This window comes from Pseudopipra pipra, chromosome 3, assembly GCF_036250125.1.
Source record: "Pseudopipra pipra isolate bDixPip1 chromosome 3, bDixPip1.hap1, whole genome shotgun sequence".
NCBI classification, from domain to species: domain Eukaryota; kingdom Metazoa; phylum Chordata; class Aves; order Passeriformes; family Pipridae; genus Pseudopipra; species Pseudopipra pipra.
In genome coordinates this window covers 54,914,357-54,934,491 of record NC_087551.1, presented here as the reverse complement: position 1 = coordinate 54,934,491, position 20,135 = coordinate 54,914,357, and the positions used below count along the sequence as shown (strand labels likewise).

Genomic DNA, 20,135 nt, shown 5'->3' with positions numbered 1-20,135 from the left:
GTGTGGAGTGGTTGTAGGTCATCCATTCAGAAACCCTGTTAAAGCCATTATGTTCTTCTTGAAATTAAGGCTAAGGTTTGGAGATGAGAAGCAAGAGAACTTAATATGGCAGGAAGGAGACTCAAAGGATTTTCCCAGGCAGTCATCAACTCATTGAAGGGATGGATACTTGAGGCCCTGTCTCTTCTTGCTCTGCCTGTCATGTGGCTAACAGTTTGTCTGAGAGCATACCATGGAATTCCTCTTTGTCCTGCTGGTTATGCAGTCCTTTAAGAACAGAGAAGTTAATCTTTACCACATATCCCAAGTGTCCTTGAAAGCTTTTTGGATAACCAAGTAGTCATGTTCCTGCATCCTTCTGGCTTTACATGATTGAAGTGGAAAAGCAGATTACTACAATTTTGGGTCTTAATACTAAAATAATTCTTAAAATATGTAGCAGCGAAATGGCTTTAGCACTAAATAGCTCACTGTGTAGCTAATCCTTCAGGAAGGGATGTGTATCCAGATGAGTCTTTTAGGGTTGCAGTAATACAAGATATTCCCCTAGACTAGGGAGGTTAATTTTTTTTACTACCAGATAACTACAGAGGAGAGATAGAGGAAAAGACACATACTAGTACCACCTGGAATTCTGTGCTCAGCCAGCATCTTGCAGGTTTTCTGGTAAGTAGGAAGCATACCCTTTTAAGTTCTTCAGCTTATAAAGTGATACTTATTTTACATCCACTGTGGTGTTTCATCCAGAAGTACAAATAATTTGCACAGTACAAGACTGGAGATTGCAAGCATATGTTGTCTTGAAGTGGGTAGAAAGGGATTAGAATATGATTAGGGATTTATTGTTGAGAGGGATTAAGCAACAGGTGTTTTTTAAGGTCACATCTTTGAATTGCAGCCTTGCTGTTCCAGAGAATTTGATATCTGAACTCCCTCTCCTTTCCTACACTGGAAACACTGCTTGGGAACCCCTTGGTTCTTAACGCACAGGAAGAAAACCTTAAACGTAATTTCATGTTCCATTATGGATCACAAATGCTACAGTGAGGTTTTCCAAGAACTCCCTTTCCCATCTTGCTTGTTCTTTGATATTGCATTTAGAGAATTATTTTTTTTAATTTCTAATTTAAGGGACACTGCTCTAAAAATATAGCTTGAAAGAGAAAGGGCACTAAGTCATCTTTTCTGGTTCAATTCTGGGGTTCCATGACTTGGAAACTGCCTTCAGTCATCTTTCTGTAAGAGGGTCCTCTGTCATCTGAGAGAGAACAGGAGGAGGAAACAACTCTATAAAGGCTAGAAGATACTTGATGCCTTCATAAAATCATTTAGTTTGGAAAAGTTGTCTAAGATCATCAAGTTCAGCCATAAACCTAACATTGACAGGTCTACCACTAAACGGAAAAAGGTTGGTTAGACGTATAGCATCTTGCTGAAAAAGGAGTGCAAAATTTTCTGATGTGTTTGACTAAAACTAGCTTAGGCAACTTGTTTTATTCACAGTTCTGTATTAAATGTGACATTGTTTCACCTGACATTTATCCTAGAGTTTAAATATGCATAATTAAGTGGCTGGGAACTGCTGAAGGTCAAAGCTTTGTAGTGTGAGTGATTCTATTCCTCTCCTGCCTCTTACCTCTCATTTCTTCAGATGAAGCAGCCTCTCCTGATCTCCTAGCTCTGGCTTTCTGTAAGGTGACGTTTACAAAATGTTGGGAAATTGAAATGAAATGTCATCTGCCTGTAGCTTACCTGTTGTCCACCTTGTGTTTACATGTCCACTTTTTCTTCTTTCCTTTAAAATACTAAGCTACAAATCCAGGTGTTAGTAGAACTATACTACACAATCATCCAAGTTTGGGTTTTTTTGGTTTGTTTTGCGGGGGGGGGTTGTTTGTTTTTTGAGTAGTAGTATAATATTGCAATCAATATAGCCTACTGTAGTCAAGACAGTTGGAGATAATCCTTTCCTGATTTGCCATTTTACTTGTCCTTATGCTATTCCCTGCAAGCTTAGTTGCTGCTTTTGCCTCCTGATTAACTGCTAATAGACTTTTTCTAGTCATTAAACACTCTTGCCTTCTGCATTCAGTAGTAGCCTCTGCCTTGCAGTCTACTGCTGTTGCAGTAAATCTGGTTATGTTGTTTCTTCACTGACAGCAAGAGCTTAGTGAACTCTTGCCCTTTAGTATCATTTAGTACCTGTTACTGCTGGGTTTATGTGCTGAGTAGATTTTTATGAGGGAAAGAATGAATGGTTATCAGGTTAATGCTGATTGCTTTGTAAGAATAATCTGCAGCCTTTTGCCTTTAAAACCTCAGATTAATTCCATCTCTAATATAAATGGAAGTTAAATTATAAGTCTTAAATTTAATTTAGTCATTAGGGCCTTTCGTAATCCAAGGGATGGCCTGGAGGCAGCTATACTATGCACTCAGAGTAGCTCTTAGTCCAAGAGGGTTTAGGCCTGGAAAGGGTCAAGTCTAAAATGCCCTCTTGTTTAACCAGAAGATCAGTCCAATCCTGTATTGAGTAGAAAAACCTGCAGAGCAATCTGGATAAGATGGCAAAATGAGTGCCCCAATTAAGTTTGCTGGTGTGATAACATAATTCTAATTGAGGCTTAAGTGTGTATATTATAGATGTGAGGGTAGTGCATCTAAGCATGGAGACTACTGTACACAAAGTACTCTGTTAACACCTAGAAATAACAATGCTTTTTGTTTTTCTCCTTAGATCAATGTTCGAGTTGTTACTATGGATGCAGAGCTGGAGTTTGCCATTCAGCCAAACACTACAGGCAAACAGCTGTTTGACCAGGTCAGTGAAGTTTCGGTGTGGGCTCTTACTGTTTAAGTTTGGAGTACGTTTCAGACTATAGTGTTTACTTAAGACTGGATTCCAAATCTATTTTCACTCTACCTCCTAATCAAAGGCCCTCGGTCTGAACTGAGATCTCTAAACTCCACCACAGTAAAAGAAAAAAGCAAAAACCCTCGGAGGTATGTTATACTCCAGTGAAAACTGTCTTCCATGTTGGGTGATGAAATGTCACAAGGGATCTAAAATGTTTGGACAATATAGGTAGCATGTAAAAATGCACTTCTTGCTTTGAAATACAGCTTAGTTCTTACACTGTTCTTCAATTCTAAGGTTGAAATGTTGCCTTTGTGCGTGGAAGTCTTTAGAATCAGATCATCAGATGGCTGAAGAAGGTGTTGGCATGGCTACATTAATTCAGAAGCTGGGTTGGAGGTAGCCACTTGCCACAGGTGTTTGAGTTTGTCACACTGCTGAAAAAACAGAAGAGTTTGTGACCTCCATGCAGCCTTTGTAGGCAACATGCCTTATAAGAAGCCCCTGTGCAGCAGGACAGAGCACAGATTTGCACAGTCTGCCTTCAGGAATTCCCAGGAGAGTGGAGGGCATGAGTGGCCAAGAGTCTCCTCCCCTTGCTGTTATTCTTCCTGCTACTGCATTAACAAGTTTAAAGATGGACCTACAAAGATCAGATAAAGGCAACAATGTGCACTTTGTAAAACTTTATTATTGTCTTAAGTAGCTTGTTGTTCTAAAGCTGAAGCAAGGCCTAGATTCAGCAGAAAAATTTTACGTAGTGCTCTGAATTAAAAAAAAAAAAAAAGAAAATACTTGCTTCTAGCCATTTCTGCTGTAGACCTGAAAACTAAGAACTGATTTATGCAAACTTCAATTACATATTTTAAGCTGTTTACAAGCTGTTACAGCAGCTCCTTTGTACTTCTCCCCCTGTATCCGCTAGCCTTGATAGCAAAGGGTGGTTGAGCTTTAACTCAAGTAGGCAGTACTGGCTAAACAATGTCCATTGGTTGGTCCTAAGGTTTTGTTGGTACAATTTCTTGTTTCAGTGAGTTAACTAGAACTTGCTAGGCCTTAAGGCAATTGTGCATTAAGAAGTACTTAAAAAGAAAACCTAAAAAAGCCACAAAGCAAACAAACAGCCCACAAACCCAACTAAGAAAAAAAAGCCCCCCAAAAAACACCAACAAAATTCAAAACTCATAACAAACAAACAAACAAAAAAATGCTTCTAGTGGGTTCTTGAAAGGAGTGAAAGGAGGAAATCAAGTTCTAATCACTGCAGATCTTCACAGTACAAAACAGAGTTTAGCATTAAATCTAACTTTAATGCCTCTTGATTGCTACTGTTGTGGGCTAAACATCAACTATTCATTGACTGGAAATCTGCTGAACATATGAAACCTGCATTTTTATGGAACCAGTGTTTGGCATCTGACCTACCAGAGAAGGGCCAAGATGATTAGAGAGATGGAGCCTTTCCTATGAGGAAAGGCTAGAGGATTTGGAATTATTCAGTCTGGAGAAGAGAAGGCTTCAGTGTGACTTAATTGACCTTCTAGTACCTGGAGGGAGCCTACCAGAGAGTTGGAGAGACACTTTGCAAGGGCATTTAGTGACAGCACAAGGGGGAATGATTTAAACTGAAAGAGAGTAGGTTTAGATTAGATATTAGGAAGAAATTTTTTACTGTGAGGGTGGTGAGGCACTGGCATTGGTTGCCCAGAGAAGTTATAGATGCCCCATCCCTGCAAGTGTTCAAGGCCAGGTTGGATGGGGCTCTGAGCAACCTGGTCTAGTGGAAGGTGTCCCTTTCCACGGCAAGAGGGTGGAACTAGGTGATTTTTAAGGTCCCTTCCCACTCAGTCCATTTTATGATTCCATTCCCTGCTGATCACTCTTGCATCATGGTAACTTCTTCCCCCAGTCCCTTTCATGTTAATCCAAACCAGAGAGCTCAGATCTCATCTCTGAGGGTACAAAAATCCAAGTGACTAAATGACAGGTTTTTAAAAGCAATGCCTTAGATTAGACTGTAAGTATGTTCTATGTTCCTTGTGACAAGTATTCAAGAAGGACTTTTCCCCCTCATATATATTAATTAATGTTTATATCTGTTAAGAGTTAGGGTCATATCTCTGGCAGAAGAGAAAATACTTTCTAGACCTTCAGCTGAGAAGTTAAAATTCCTGAGAACATGGAAAAAGGCGAGATGTTTCAAATTCAAGGTACTTCTATTTTAGCTTGCTGTCTAGGTACTTCAGGATTTCTGAAGATTGCTTGTTGCAGCACTGTTGAGATAGACTATCACCTCATGGAGATTTCATCCTTACATCCAATGACTTGTTTTTAAAGCCTGTGACTGAAAATTCTTATCCATATTTCACATCTTGTTGTGGTGCACTTCTGCATATCAAGAGAGATTAAGGTAAAAGTGTGCAGCACAAAACCAGTAAAGGTGAATACCATATCTTTAGCTGCAACTCTTCTGGCATCCTCTCTTCACTTCTGCTGTACCAGCCTTTTATTAGGCCCTTATCTCTGGTGGAGTTTACACTCAGATTAAGCCTGTGGAGGCAACAGGTTTTCACAGGTATGGGGAGTGGCCCAACTTGAACTGCAGAACTACTGTGGGGGTGTTGAAGCAGGCTATTTTTAAAAACTACAAGATGATTTCTTGGCCTAGCTGTCAGCTAGCAAAACTACTCTGGCAGTATCCTTGTTTTTCAGGCTTTGCTAGCATAACTGTATCCTGCATGTAAGAGGGATTATAGTTCCTTTTCATAGGAGCGGGAAAATAGTGGAAACCTGTGAATATTGAGTTCAGCTCCACTCAAGCCAGACCTGTGCAGAGTTTATCCTGCAGTGAGGACTGAGGTGTCCCAAGAAACAACACAGTGGACTCTGCAGCTGGCTGGAGAACCTCCCACATAGTTATGTGCTTTCTTGACCATGAGTAAAAGAAATTCTAATGGAGGAGAGTGTGCCACTGGCATTTTCTGGAAGTCAGTGCATTACTGAGTGGAATAGTCAGACTTGAGATTTGCTGCTTCATGTGTTTGAGGAAGTGGAGGTGGTGTCTCCCATCTTGAATATAATGCCTTGGTTCTTATTTCTTCCTTTTTTTGCTATGGATGAAGTTTACAGAGCATTTTCCAGAATACAGTATGAAAAACTCTTTGTTCTTTGTATTGGAACTCAAACTGTGAAGTTTAGCTTAATACTTTCTCCATTCTTGCCTTTAGGTTTCGGGAAGAACTTGAGCGGTCATAACTTCTGCAAGCTTTCTAGCTCGATTTATAGAAAAAGTGTAGTTTTTCTCTTGTAACAGACATTCAGAGACTATGACCTGAAAAATGCTTCATTTACGCAACTCTTCATTTTAACAAAGTTGCAACACTCTTTTGTGCAACAGGAAGTACTATGCTTAACATACCCCTGCTTTTCTGCTAGACTTCATACAAATACATCTAGCTGTCAGAAAACTTGTCTCTTCTGTGAGGAAATAAGCCACTTGGAGGGAGGAGGGAAAATGAATTTTAGTCAAGTAAAAGCTGAAGTATTTTCAGACCCCAGCTCTTTTTAAAAAGTTGTGGAAATTGGGGTTTTTTGTTTCTTTGGATTGGTGGGTTTTGTTGTCTTTCTGCTTGTTTTTTTAACATAAACTAGTTAGTCTTAACTACCACAACACCGTTTCTTTCAAGTCTGCTCTCAAACCATAGTGTCTCCAGCAACACTCTAAATGTGGTGGGTGAAACAGATCCTTGGTTGAGATCTTAGACTTGTTGAAGCACACGCTCTCAAGTCTGTCACACTTTCCTAACTTGCAAAGTGGTTTTAGAAAGTTCTTGCCTTCCAGTCGGTTCAACTCCCTATGATTTCTACATCACTCTTTGTGGGGCTACTCTGCAAATAACAACAAGGAATGATCCTGATATATCTTTCCAGATTTCAACTCTGACTAGAGCACAGCTTTACAGATAGATGAGCTGGCAGGCAGCCACTTGTCTATAAGAACAAGCTGTCGAGAGTAGGAGGAGGTCAGGGGCTTGCTAGGCTATAACCTCCACTGAGGAAAAGTAACATGTCCAAACAGCACTGTTTTCACTAGTAAGCATGCCATCCAGTCAATGGATGGTGTTTCTGGATGTTTCAGGATGTGCTGTTTGTCTCACCTGGTTTCCCCAGAATCATCCTCTTCTAGAAACCGGGTGGGATAAGTAGCTTACCTATGCCATTGCTGTCATCTACTGTGGCAGCTGTATATCTTTGTCTACAAGGTGAAATTAAGAGATGCCGGATGAGTAGGTTTAGCCTGTTGCCTGCACTCGTCACAGGTGATGTGGGACTTGAAAGGATACCTGGACCTCAAGTGAAGTGTTATCTACAATAACTTTTTTTTTTTTTTTACCTTTCCGTTGCAGGTGGTTAAAACCATAGGTTTGCGAGAGGTGTGGTACTTTGGTCTTCAGTATGTGGACAACAAAGGATTCCAGACTTGGCTGAAGCTTGATAAAAAGGTAACAGACTGTGGGTTAATTGCTGAGCAAAGGTTAAAGCCTATGTGATTCCTGATGTGTTATTGGCTGCAACTTTATAAACCTTGTACCTGTTGTTGATTCTTCCTTAATTTTCATAACTCTAGGATTATTTTTTCGACATAACTTTGTGATATCCATGGGAATTGTTTGGCATGGTGGAAGTTTGCCCTTTCACTCTGCGTGAATTGTAGAAAGTGTTTTTCAGATATGCAGCAGCAGCTCAAGACTGTATTTTGTTGAGTAGAAGTAGCTATGCTTTTTGTGACTGAAGAAACATCTTGGCTAATGATGGCTTTAGGCCCTGCTTGTGCAGGATCAGTTGTTGCACTAATTGGAAAGACGAGTCACTTCAAGGTTGGGCAGTTGTAGCAGAGTGCTGACACCTCTGATGTGCTTCTGTTTGTGGACTTTCAGCTCTTATGAGAGTATAAACTTTTTCTTGGTGAAGCAGTCAGTGACACATGTTTTAATGTTAGGGGGCTGTTCTTTGTCAAACACATACAGTACTGGATGGGTTTGCCATCTGATAGAGCACAGTAAATCATTCTCCAGTGACCAAGACTTGTTGTACAAACAGAATTTTTCTGACATAGTTGAAAAACATAATACAGCCCCCCCATGTTCTCATACCAATGAGCAGCCAGAATTAAGAAATTCCAGTAATGAGCTGCCAGTCAAGCTCCTCTGAAGGCAAATACGTTTTTCTGTGTAAAAGCAATCTATTCTGTTGTTTACAACTCTGCTCAGTTGTGGTGTCACCTCTGTCCTCAGGTTTCTGCTCAGGAAATTAGAAAGGAGAATCCTCTCCAATTCAAATTCCGTGCCAAGTTCTTCCCAGAGGATGTATCTGAAGAGCTGATCCAAGACATCACGCAGAAGCTCTTCTTCCTGCAGGTGAAGGAAGGGATTCTCAGCGATGAGATCTACTGTCCTCCTGAAACAGCAGTACTTCTTGGTTCCTATGCTGTGCAGGCCAAATTTGGAGATTATAACAAAGAGGTGCACAAGCCTGGATACCTCAGTTCAGAGCGTCTGATCCCCCAAAGGTGAAGAAGTTGGTTGATGCAGCCTCCCTTTTTTTTCTTTTTCTCATGGGGCTTTTGTTGTTGGGTTTTGGTTTTGGTTGGTTTGTTTGTTTTTTAATTTGAATTCTAGTTAAATACAAGGAGTTTCATTGAAAGCATGTTTGGTGGGTGTTTTTTAATTGAATTGTATACATTTGGGTTTTCCTTTATTTTATTTCTATCTGTCATATCAGAGTATGTTTTTGCCTCTCCTTGGGTTGGTTAGAGAGAGGAAGTATACTTTGGTATTCAGCTTTTATTTCCTAAACATTGCTGCCATGCTGGTAACTGTCCATATGAATATCTCCTCTTTAAGAAAAAAAGCATAGGATTAGATTAGGAATGTGTTATTCCTGAAGTTGGGTTGCGTGCCCTTAATCCCAATTTACAGTCCTAAAATCTCATATGCAGAAAGCATGTCTTGAGGCTATGCAGTCCATACCCACACAAGATCAGTGGATGTTATCAGACCAATCGCTTCTGTTTATGCTTCCTGACAATGCTGCAGGAATGTCTAATTCCAGGAATGGCACTAACTTTCTCTTTGCTTTAGTCCACCGGTGTCTACAGCGTGTATGGGACTTGTTTGCAGTGTTTTGCTTATGCCTCTCATGTCTCTGGTCAGTGAATAGAAAGGCTTTGCAGAGGGTTTTGATTCATTCTAAATTGCTCTGCTTCACCGAGTACATCTTTGGGCTGAGTTAGGGTCTTCTTTTTGGCTACAATAAGACTCCCACCAGGGTGAGAGTAAGGCTGTGGCAAAGATCAGCATCAATAGATATTGCAGAACATCTAACCTTGCTAATATCTGTTTCCTTGTATAGGGTCATGGATCAGCATAAACTCTCCAGAGAGCAGTGGGAAGAACGGATTCAGGTGTGGCATGCTGAACACAGTGGCATGCTCAAGTGAGTGTTTTGTTTTGGTCCTAGGGCTGGTCACTATGTTGCTTGTTGATTACCTTAAGCTTGCAGTTCTACACCATGGTTTTGAAATAGACTCTATGAGTTGCCTGTCTGGGCCAACTTCTGGTATGTATTTTCTAGTTCATTGTTGAATTATATGGTAAAATGCAATAGGACATTTTGTACTGGTGAGAACAGTGTGACTTCCAGGACCTGTGTATATTGTATCAGTGATGACTTTGAGCAGGGAAAAAAAGTAAAGGTGTATGTCAAACCTTAGTCATTGAAGCATTTGCACTGACAGATGGGGAAAGTTCAGATGGTATACCTTTCCTACTGATTGTACCATGAGACAAGAATGAATGCTGAGAGAGATGAACATTGATAATTTTCTGTCTGGAAATACTGGGGTTTGGTGAAGGGGAGTGTTCTGTGTATGTGTGTTCATACATGTAATATCCTAACTTCTAAAGTGAATCCCAAATGGTGAACATTCAGTTTTAACTCCTGTGTTTGATGTGGGGGTTTAGGAAAAGTTACCTTTTTCTTCTGAGGGCTTTTTGCTTTGACATAGTCAAATAAATAAGAAACCAACATTTGCGCTCCTTGCTGTCTGAACCAGAGAGAATGCCATGCTGGAATACCTGAAGATTGCCCAAGACCTGGAGATGTATGGAATCAACTACTTTGAAATCAAGAATAAGAAAGGAACTGACCTTTGGCTGGGGGTTGATGCCTTGGGGCTCAACATCTATGAAAAGGATGATAAGTAAGGCTTTTGTTTTTACCTCTGATCTCCCAGAGAGGGTTGGTATGGGAGGCAAGAAACATTTTTCATTTACAGGATCAGGGCAAAGTTAAGAACATGCTTGTGTTCCAGTTTTGGATCAGTAGGTGAAGCTAGGAAATGGGCTTTCACATCATCTGTGCTTTCATGGCTTTCCTGACCTCTGTGGCCTGACCCGCTAATGCTACCTGCCGTATAAAGAGAAATGTCAGTGCTACAAGGCCATCTGCTTAATTGTGCACAGCTGTGGCACTGAATCCTGAACTGAGGAGTTTACCAGGCTTCTCCTTGAGTCAGGTCGCCAGGTTTGCCATTAGTGGATACAACATGAGAACCTAGATAGGCCAGCATATCCTGAAGTTAATGATAGATGTGTGTACAACTGCCTGGTTTTGGAAAAGACAGATTATGGGGTGGGCACAAAAGCAAAGCTGGATAACACCCAGAACCCAGGGAGGAGCTAACCTATATAGTTACTGTGAACAAGGAATGAAATGAGGTCTTGCTGCGGTATGCATAGTTTTAATCAGCCCTTCTGGTAAAGGCAGAGCCATTATTAATTGGATAGTAGGTGGGAAATGATAGACTACATCTATAAATAAACATAAGAGGAAGGTGAGAACAGCTGTGTCTAAGCCTGCTAGTCTCTTCTAATACTCCACAACTGAAGGATTGAAGGGGAGCTAAAATACTTATTTTTCAGATGTAGCATTGCTGTCTAGACTGTTTTTTCAAATCCCCCATCTCTTATGTTCCGAATCTTTGTTTCATGTCACTAATCTGTAACAGACTATCATTGTAATAGAGAAGGGATTTCACTTGTTCTACATCTTTGCCTCCAAAAATCTTTGAATGCAACCCAAATATTAATTGGAACTCGCTGGAGCTTCTGTTAACATGGCAAAAAGAGAGGCAGTCTTTTCTGCAATGTTAATATGTGCTGTCACCCAGAAAACAAGGAGTGTCACTTGAAAGAAAAGTAGTTTCGCTCATGTAATACTTCAGTCTTGAATGACTAGTCTTGCTATGTAACCATGGTCACACAAACAGGTTTTTCAAGCTGGAGAAGCAGACAGAGTGTAGCCATTGACTGTAAAGAGCTATCAAGAGCATTTGCAAAACAAATACAGTGCTGGAATAAACTGCTTATTTCTGCCTGTAACTCTTGCCACTATGTAATTAAGTCTTTCAGCAGATATGGGGACTAGAAAAATAGTAATGTGTAGAGTGCCTCTGGCTTGTATGTGCAAAATTTGGGGACTGGGGACAAAGGTGAAAAAGAAGAGATTTCATTGTTGAAGTTCAGCCTGAGGAAAATGAGACTGTGCTGTAGGTGTGTGAGCCTCTATACTGCAGTGTATGTCAGTGTGCCACTTCTAGGTGTATTCAAGCTTTTATTTTTTTTCCCTCTCATTAAAGAAGAGAATTGGCAACAGAACTTACTAATAAGTGAATTATTTTAGTTGTCCATCTTACTGATTATATAGGATTGAAACACTAAAGCTAATGTGATGGAGGCTGGAGTAATTAGTTAATCTTAGTCTAATCGAATCATTTTCTTTACAGTCTTTACTTAATGTTACACACTCACACTGTTGCGTAATTTTGCAGTTGAGTTAAAGGTTAGGGAGTGAAAAGTTCTGAAGAGGATGGATTTTATTCTTGATGTTTCAATTTAAATGAAGTAAGGGGTTTTTTATGGTTGGACCCAGCAAAATCTTGCTATGTAATGGCTTTCCATCTCTTTGACAAAGAATGAAATTCCTCCAAAATTGCCATCTTTTTTTCCTTAACCAATGAGCTCCATAAGAAGGATTCTTACAGAATTTGAATGGTTCACTGTGATGAGACATTTCTCTAAGTGCTAAACATTAAATACATGTCTTCAAACCATTTGCAAGAAATAATTGTGACAGAGACACCTACATTGGAGGGGTTAGGAGATTGCTTGTTGGTATTATCTTTTATGTAAAACACAATTCTTAATCATTAACAACTGTCTCTAGAGAATATACCCTCCCTTGATAAGAGGCAAATGGAAGAATAATGATGTGATATTAAACATAAAAATGGGAATATTTGGTTGGGGAAATTAGAGGACTTTATTACAGTCAAATGCAGAAGTCCTTGTAATATTAGAACTTGCAGAGCTGGACAGATGTGTAAGGGTAAAGTACTGGAATGCTCAGAAATATCTGGTCTTATGAAAAACTAGACGCTTTTTATATGCAAGAATCTGGAGAAATTAAGGTAGAGGAAAAAACGTCAAATGATTAGTGAAGCTTTTAGAAATAATTTTAAACTAATAACAGACCTGAACTCCTCAGCAATGAGGAAGAGCTGGGAATCTGAATCTTGTCCTTTGCTTCCTTGGGGTGCTTTTCAATAAGGGAAAGTCACATGATGCAGCTTGTTGAATGACCAGCCAGTAAAGTTCCACTTGGTGACTCATGGGATGGGCTGAAAGAGCAGTTTGTACAGAAGGAAAGAACAGGGCTCTTTGTTCCTAAGCTTGCCTGTAAATCTAGGGAAGAAGATATCTAAAGGGAGGGTGTCAAGAGGACGGACCCAGGCTCTTCTCAGTAGTGCCAAGCAATAGAACAAGAGGCAATGGGCAGAAACTGATGCACAGGAAATTCCACCTAAGGAAGAACTTCTTTACTGTGTGGGTGACCAAGCACTGGAACAGATTGCCCAGAGAGGTTGTGGAGTCTCCCTCGCTGGAGATATTCAGGAATCATCTGGACACAATCCTGTGCTAGGATGACCTAGCTTGAGCAGGGAAGTTGGACCAGATGACCTGCTCTGGTCCCTTCCAGCCTGACCCATTTTATGATTCTGTGATACAAAAGACATAATTGCTCCTACCAATTGTGCCTGTTCAGCACTCCAGAAGTGAAGGCTGCATGGAGGTGACTGGTCTAGCTGTAACATAGCAGGGTACATTTCTCTGTGGATGCTATAGGGTGTGGGGATCAGCTCAGTTACTTTGGCTTATGCCTGTAATGATGTATGAGAAGCACGTGCTCTGGGAAGCACGGCACATAAAATCTGCATTATGTGAATTTTAGGCCTGGATTTCAAAGAAACAAACTTAAAACAGGTGTTTGATAAAGCTGAGCATGTGGCTTCAGTAGAGTCCATCATAGTCAAAGGTCAGTAGGGTGGCTGACCAAAATGGGAAGAGACTCAATAAGAGAGGTGACTGGGCTTCTTCTCCTACTCCCTGTGGGGTTCTGGTTCACTTACTGTTTTCTATCTGTTGGGAGAGCTGTGTGAAGGGTTGCATTACACGGCGTCTGTGTGTTAGAAGGAATGTGAGGAAAAAAAAGGTTTATTGCATCATCTCTTAAAAATATTTTTCTTCTTTCCAGACTAACTCCAAAGATTGGGTTCCCCTGGAGCGAAATCAGAAACATCTCCTTCAATGACAAGAAGTTTGTTATAAAGCCTATTGACAAGAAGGCACCAGTAAGTATGTCTTGAACAGATTTCTGGATACTGCATATGAACAAATGATACAGCTTCATCTCAAAATAGTCATTGGAGAGGAGAAAGCTGCAGATATTCTAGATGCAAAATGAGCCTTAGTATTTAGAGTGTATGTAGAGCTGTCTGTTTTTCTGTACAGCATAAGTACAGAAGGGCTTATAGCAATGTCCAACATGGAAAAGATAAGGACTTTACAACTGCAGAGTCCTTTTATTTTCTAGCAAACTAGGTAGCTTTATGCCTAAATTAGAGATTCTTTGCTAGTTCCATGAGTCCTCTCCCCATTTCTTTCAGTGCATGGAAGCTGGTAGATAACTTTTATTTTTGGCTTTTAATCTGAAGAAAAAAACCAAAAATGTTCATTAAAAAAAATTACAGAAGTAATTAAAATGCTACTGCAAAATCACATGGATACATATGGCTTCCCATCCATCACTGCTCACTTCCACACTACTGAGTAAAAGCCAGTAAAGGCCCGTGGTGTTGTTCACTGACTTTCTTGAATACTAATGTAAATGCCAGGGATATGACTTCTGTGGAGAACTGAAATGTAGCTACCTGTGAATGTTGCTTTTCGATACTTACAAGTATGTTTTCAGAGTTATTTTAGTGAGGAATTAGAAGCTTACTTTGACCTGTTGAGAACATAACGTGGAATAACTGGTATAGGTGGATGTCATTCTGTCAGTCTTGTGAAACTATTTGAATAGTTGAGAAAGATCTCCTCTTGTCTTCTCCCACCCCAGTACTTGACCTTGGTGGGTAAGTGCAGCCCTGAGAAATAATAAGCAGTTAGGCTTTGTCAAAGGACAATAGCTTATAAATATCTCTAATAGAAAAAGCTCCTCCCAATAATTTAAAGGATACTAATGCACAGCGTGCTGCAGGGATTTCTTCCAGATAACAGCCTGAGGGAGTGGAGCTTCTTTCTGTGATGCTGTTAGTGAAAACCAATAAAACTCCACAGAGTCAGAAAGCTGATCTGTCAGGCATGCTTTCCTCAATAGAATAGCCTCTGTCCTGTGTTGTACATAATTACAAAATATGGATCACAGCTTTCCACCCACTTCCCAGCAGTAAATCAGACTGAGTTTGAAATGGAGGACTCGCAAGAGGCTGTTACAGAAAGGTGTTAACACTGAAAACTTCAATTACGTTTTCTCCCTCTGTGTTAATTGTCCTTTTCCCTCTGAGTGATGGTATGTTGAAACCTTTACTTGAAAGAAGAATTTATCTGGACACTAATTCTGAGCATTCAGGAAGTTGTCTGGGTCTTTTCATGTGTTTGTGTCTCCTTTTAAAATGGCAGGTGTTATAACTACAGCAGAATACTCAGTCCACCCAAGATGTGGGCTGGAAGCTCCCCTTTAATTTGGAGGATTCTACATGTCTGTGTTTAAATGGACAGTAGTGTAAAGGGTAGAGTCCTGTGGCACCTTGCCCTGCTTAACTAAGCTTTTAAATTTTTAGGCTTGCCTGCCCACATACTGCAACACCTTTAGCACATTATCTTTCAAATATCGAGGTGCAATGCTCCTAGTTTTGTGAGACCTGGGGGAGGCTGGGGATAAGAAAAGAAGGGTATTCTTTTATGTTCTTATTTAAATGTTTTGTCCCTTGGTTATGGCTTAAATGACAAATGCAACCACCATTCATTCCCTCAGTATTTAATTCCATGTAAGTGAGCCTTGCCTCAGGATAGGGCTTGTTCATCACAATATACACAGACTGTTTGTTTTTAAAATTACTTGTTAGAAGGAGGAGGTCAGATGAATAGCTTACAGGTACAGTTCAGTTAGCAGTATCAGACCTGTACGGCTCAGAATGGCTCTGGCAGAATCTGGTGGGAGAGCACAACACAATTCCCAGACTGCCTCTCCTGCAGTCATTGTGTGCATTAGAGAAGTGCATTGGAGAAAATGAGTCTTTGTTGCCATATTCATCTTAAGTAGCACTTAGGGAGCTTTTAATTGCTTCTAGTGTGTCTTCTAGTTTTTCCAAAGATAGCCACAATTGTGCTTCTGAGCTCAGGCAATTAAAAACATGATCACTGCTTCTATGCAAAAGTGTAAAGCCCGTGTGGCCCTTCCCAGTTCCACCTCTTGCTAACAGTGAGGCAATCCATGGGAGAGTGATTCTAAGGAATGGGTACTGGCTTATGGTGGTAATGTGGCAGCTTGCCCACTGCCCTTATCACCATCCACACAGCACAAAAAAAGGACGAAAATGCTGAGTTTGTTCACTGTGTAAGTTCAGACTTCATTGTAAATGCATGAGGTTGTGGACTCAGTAAAATCATCAGGCAGGTAATGAACTTGGCCCTGTGTATCCCTTTCTTAGATTTTCTTCTAGAAAATCCAGTCTGATTATAACACAGATAATAAGAAATTTGCAGCTGTTCTTCTTGCTGAACCAGAAATTTTAGAGTATCTTGTGCTTTGCTACTGCCTGCAACCTGATATTCCAAATAACCATATATTTTTAGTTTTGTGCTTTATCTTTCATTCACAAAAATGTGCAAACTGAAAAACTACTCAATGCCAGAAGTCTATGTGCTGCCCAGATGTTTACTTGCCAACCCAGAATCTTCTCCAATATTTAACAATATTCATTTAAAGGAGACTTCATTGAGTTTGGAATTTTCTCTAGAAGATAATTTTTCTAGAAGAATAACTTATCAATTCTATGTAGACTTTAAAAGGAGAATATAAATAATAATTTTTGCTAGAGATGATTTTGACAGTCCCTGCTGCTATATTTGAATAGCCTTGCATGTATGTCTGAATTAGAGTGAAATCAGTGGCAAGGTTTTCTGTCTGCAGTTAGCTGGGAGAAGAGAAAGCATGCTTATAAAAAACCGACTGTGTTGTCTCTCTTCTAGGACTTTGTGTTTTATGCCCCTCGTCTGAGAATTAACAAGAGGATCTTGCAGCTCTGCATGGGCAACCATGAGCTGTATATGCGGCGCAGGAAGCCTGACACCATTGAGGTGCAACAGATGAAAGCCCAGGCCCGGGAAGAGAAGCACCAGAAGCAACTGGAAAGGTGAGCTTGAATACAGGCAGCAGGCATGGAGTGGCAGAAATAAATGACACTGAACTCCCAGGGTCAGCAAGCAGCTGTACCTGCGGGTCAGCAGTCAGTAACAGGGGTTTTGCCTGGGCAAGGCTAAGAGCCATTCCAGGTTCATGAGGCACACGCATGGTCCTAGGAGGGGACTCGGGGTGTCCTGCAGCAGGACTGTAAGCATTGCTCTTCTTGTGACCATGCAGGTCTGCTGTCCTGTGCAGTCTCAAGAGCTGTGAGGACATGTGCAAGTAAAGGCACAATGGGCTCTGGTGGTGCCCACCTAGAGGAGGGTTCTACTGACTCTTGGGTGTTAAAACCTGAATTATGTGCTGGACCATGGGATGGTTGGGAGTAAAGGGGAAACCTTCGTGGGGAGCATATGTGTACAGTGTAAAGAGAGAAGAGGGGACTGGGAGATTTCTTACATGCAAGGAAAAAGCAGTAGCAATTCTACCACTGGCTTCAGGTTGCTGACGGTTCAAGAAATCATACTGCTTTTCTCCTGTGTTTGTGGATTGTTTGTCTTCATTCCCTCACTGCCGTTGACGTTTTTACGCCTCCCTCACTTTCCTTACAGCAGAAGTAACAAAGTTAAATCTCCTCTGCTGTGCAGTCCAAGTCCTGCTTTTTCTCTCTGCATCTAGTAGCTATTTGGTGTTCTAAACTTCTGTAGTGGCCAACAAAAATACAATTTAAATGAAATGGGGCATCCAAAACTGAGCAAAAATTCTGAAGTGATGAAGGCACAGCCTATTTCTGTCTCCTGACTCTTGTTTCATGGCAGCCACTTTCCATTGAGCTGCCTGGAGAGATGCCCAGCCAACTTTCTTGTCTGGTGGTAGCTTGAGTCTGAAAGTGAGCTTCAAACCTGAAATGTGTTTCTAACAGGAAACAACTGGAAGATGAAAAGAGGAGGAGGGAGACAATTGAGAGGGAGAAAGAGCAAATGCTGAGGGAGAAGGAGGAGCTCCTGGTGAGGCTACAGGAGTATGAAGTGAAGACTCAGAAAGCAGAGAAAGGTAAAGTACTTGTCATGGCTGACCAGACCGTGTGTATTGTGCTCCATAGAGGGGTTACATGGATCGCTGCCTATACCTTGACTAAATCTGGTGACACTGAGATCTCTTAGCAAGGCTTACTAATATCTTCCTGTATGGGTAAATACACACATGTGCACACAGTACTCATAATAATCCAAAGTATTAAAGTAGCATAAAATCTGCAGACTGTATTTGGGAACCAAAGGGCAAGAACTCTGTTTTCCCCAGTTGCCAAGAGGGTTTAAGTAGCAGAGCCTCTTCCAGCAGTGAGCAAGAGTTCAGCCCTCAAGTACTTTTTACTTAATGCCCAGCAGAAAAAAGTGCTTTGGGAACAAGTCTTTCCAATGAAATGGAAACATTCTGTTTCAATGCATAGATGATTAGATTGGAGACAGCAACATCTGGTCTATTAAGGGCAGCAGAGTTTTGTCAGTGTTACAGACTTTTTAGTGCAAACATCTTGCAGAAAATCTAATTATAATGTGCATCTGACTCATCTGAATCCAGTTACTTGGTGTACTATGCAAATAATTACTTTGAGGAGCATGGTGAAGGGAGTATTGCATGCTGGAGTAAAGTGCTATTGTGACTTACTGCAGTTACCTGAGAGACTGTTTGTAGTTCCTTGGCTTTGGCCAGGCTTGTGGACTAACCGTGCTGATCTTTTTCCAGAGCTCTCAGATCAGATCCAAAGAGCCATTCAGCTGGAGGAGGAAAGGAGACGAGCCCAGGAGGAAGCAGAACGTTTGGAAGCTGACCGTTTAGCTGCTCTGCAGGCCAAGGAAGAGCTGGAAAGACAAACTATGGACCAGATAAAGAGCCAGGAACAACTGGTAAGACCTAGGCATTTTGAGGATCAGATATGCTACTATGTCCTTGAGTAAGGCAAAGCCGTCTTGTCCAGGGAAAAACCTAGTGCAGTAAAGTACTAGACCACGTCATAGGATAATTATGGCACTGATTTCTATCATAAGGAATTGACTTATTTGTTCCTTAATTCTTTATTACAGTTAACAGTGTTTCTTTGTTGTGCTTGGTGGTTGGGTTGGGGTTTTTTTAAGAGTCCTTATAATTCCAGTTTTATTATTCAACAGGCTACAGAGCTTGCAGAGTATACAGCCAAGATTGCACTTCTTGAAGAGGCAAGGAGGCGTAAAGAGAGCGAGGTTGAAGAGTGGCAAATCAGAGTGAGTATCTGCCTTATAAAGTTGCTCTAAAGTTCTATGCTTGAGCAGAGCACACTGTGGTGCTTAGCTTGGTGTGACTTCTCTACACATATGGAGACAAACATCTGTACAGCAGTGAAGAAGGGCAAACTTGTGGTGAATGTGCAATATGCCTGCAAAACACCTTTCTTCCAACAAACCATCAAAATTCAAAATGGAAGCCTGTATAAAACCTAAAAATATGATCATCATCTTGGAGCCATGGAGGGGGAGGGGCACATGGATAAATGATGCCTGATGCATGATATAATGTCTGAAAACATCAGTCAAGAGAAGATTCTGCAAATGCAGCCACACTGCAGGTATCCATTTTGAGGAGTGTGTGCTGTTGTTGGTGGCTTCCTAGTCAGCATAGTTTAGCAACACATGATGCACTAAAACCAAAGACAAACCACAGAAGGTTCAGAGTGCCTGATGCTCCCAGTGCCCTGTAACTAGGGCTATGGGCTGCATGGCAGGGCAAAACCACTGAAGCAGTAAGGAAGGCACCTACCTAGTGCATAACTACATTCAAAATTCCAACTTGGAAATCTTAGTTCTTGCTCTGTAGAACTCTTGTCTCTTCAGCCTACAGCTCTTCAAATGGAGAACAGGAGGAAGATAACTGTAGCTTCCCACAGAACAGTTTTTCCTAGGCTGTTTTAGTGGAAGAAGATTCTTTGCTTAGATCTCCTGCACATTACACAATGAATGATGATAACATACCTAGCAAAAAAAATAAAGTTCTGTATATGACTAATAGAGTACTGTCAGCTGCAGAGATTTAATTCTCTCTTCCTTGCTTTTCATAGTGGATTGAAAAAACTGGGAAGATAAGCATTTGAGTGTTCATTAAGCTGGTTTAAAGCAAGAAATGCATTTAAAATACTTTTTATTCTTTTCCCGAAGGCCAGGGAAGCCCAGGAGGATCTGGTAAAGACAAAGGAGGAGTTACACCTGGTAATGACTGCTCCACCTCCACCTCCACCACCTGTCTATGAGCCAGTGAACTACCATGTCCACGATAACTTGCAAGACGAAGGCTCTGAGTACTCTGCCTACAGTGCAGAGTTCTCCAGTGAGGGGATCAGGAATGACCGCAATGAGGAGAAGCGCATTACTGAAGCAGAGAAGAATGCACGTGTACAGAGTCAACTGAGGGTAAGATGATGTCTGGGGGAGGCAGAGTAATT

At 41.0% G+C, this 20,135-nt stretch overlaps 1 protein-coding gene across 1 annotated transcript in view; it reads left to right on the top strand.

The window, feature by feature from the left end:
• Positions 1–20,135, top strand: part of EZR (ezrin) — a 37,546-nt gene that overhangs the window by 15,589 nt on the left and 1,822 nt on the right. Inside the window, exons 2-12 of the mRNA XM_064649258.1 lie at positions 2,738–2,821; positions 7,264–7,359; positions 8,152–8,426; positions 9,269–9,352; positions 9,972–10,118; positions 13,511–13,607; positions 16,510–16,673; positions 17,586–17,716; positions 18,410–18,570; positions 18,832–18,924; positions 19,852–20,103. Coding sequence (XP_064505328.1) covers positions 2,738–2,821; positions 7,264–7,359; positions 8,152–8,426; positions 9,269–9,352; positions 9,972–10,118; positions 13,511–13,607; positions 16,510–16,673; positions 17,586–17,716; positions 18,410–18,570; positions 18,832–18,924; positions 19,852–20,103 — 1,584 coding nt within the window. The remainder of the gene's footprint in view (positions 1–2,737; positions 2,822–7,263; positions 7,360–8,151; positions 8,427–9,268; positions 9,353–9,971; positions 10,119–13,510; positions 13,608–16,509; positions 16,674–17,585; positions 17,717–18,409; positions 18,571–18,831; positions 18,925–19,851; positions 20,104–20,135) is intronic.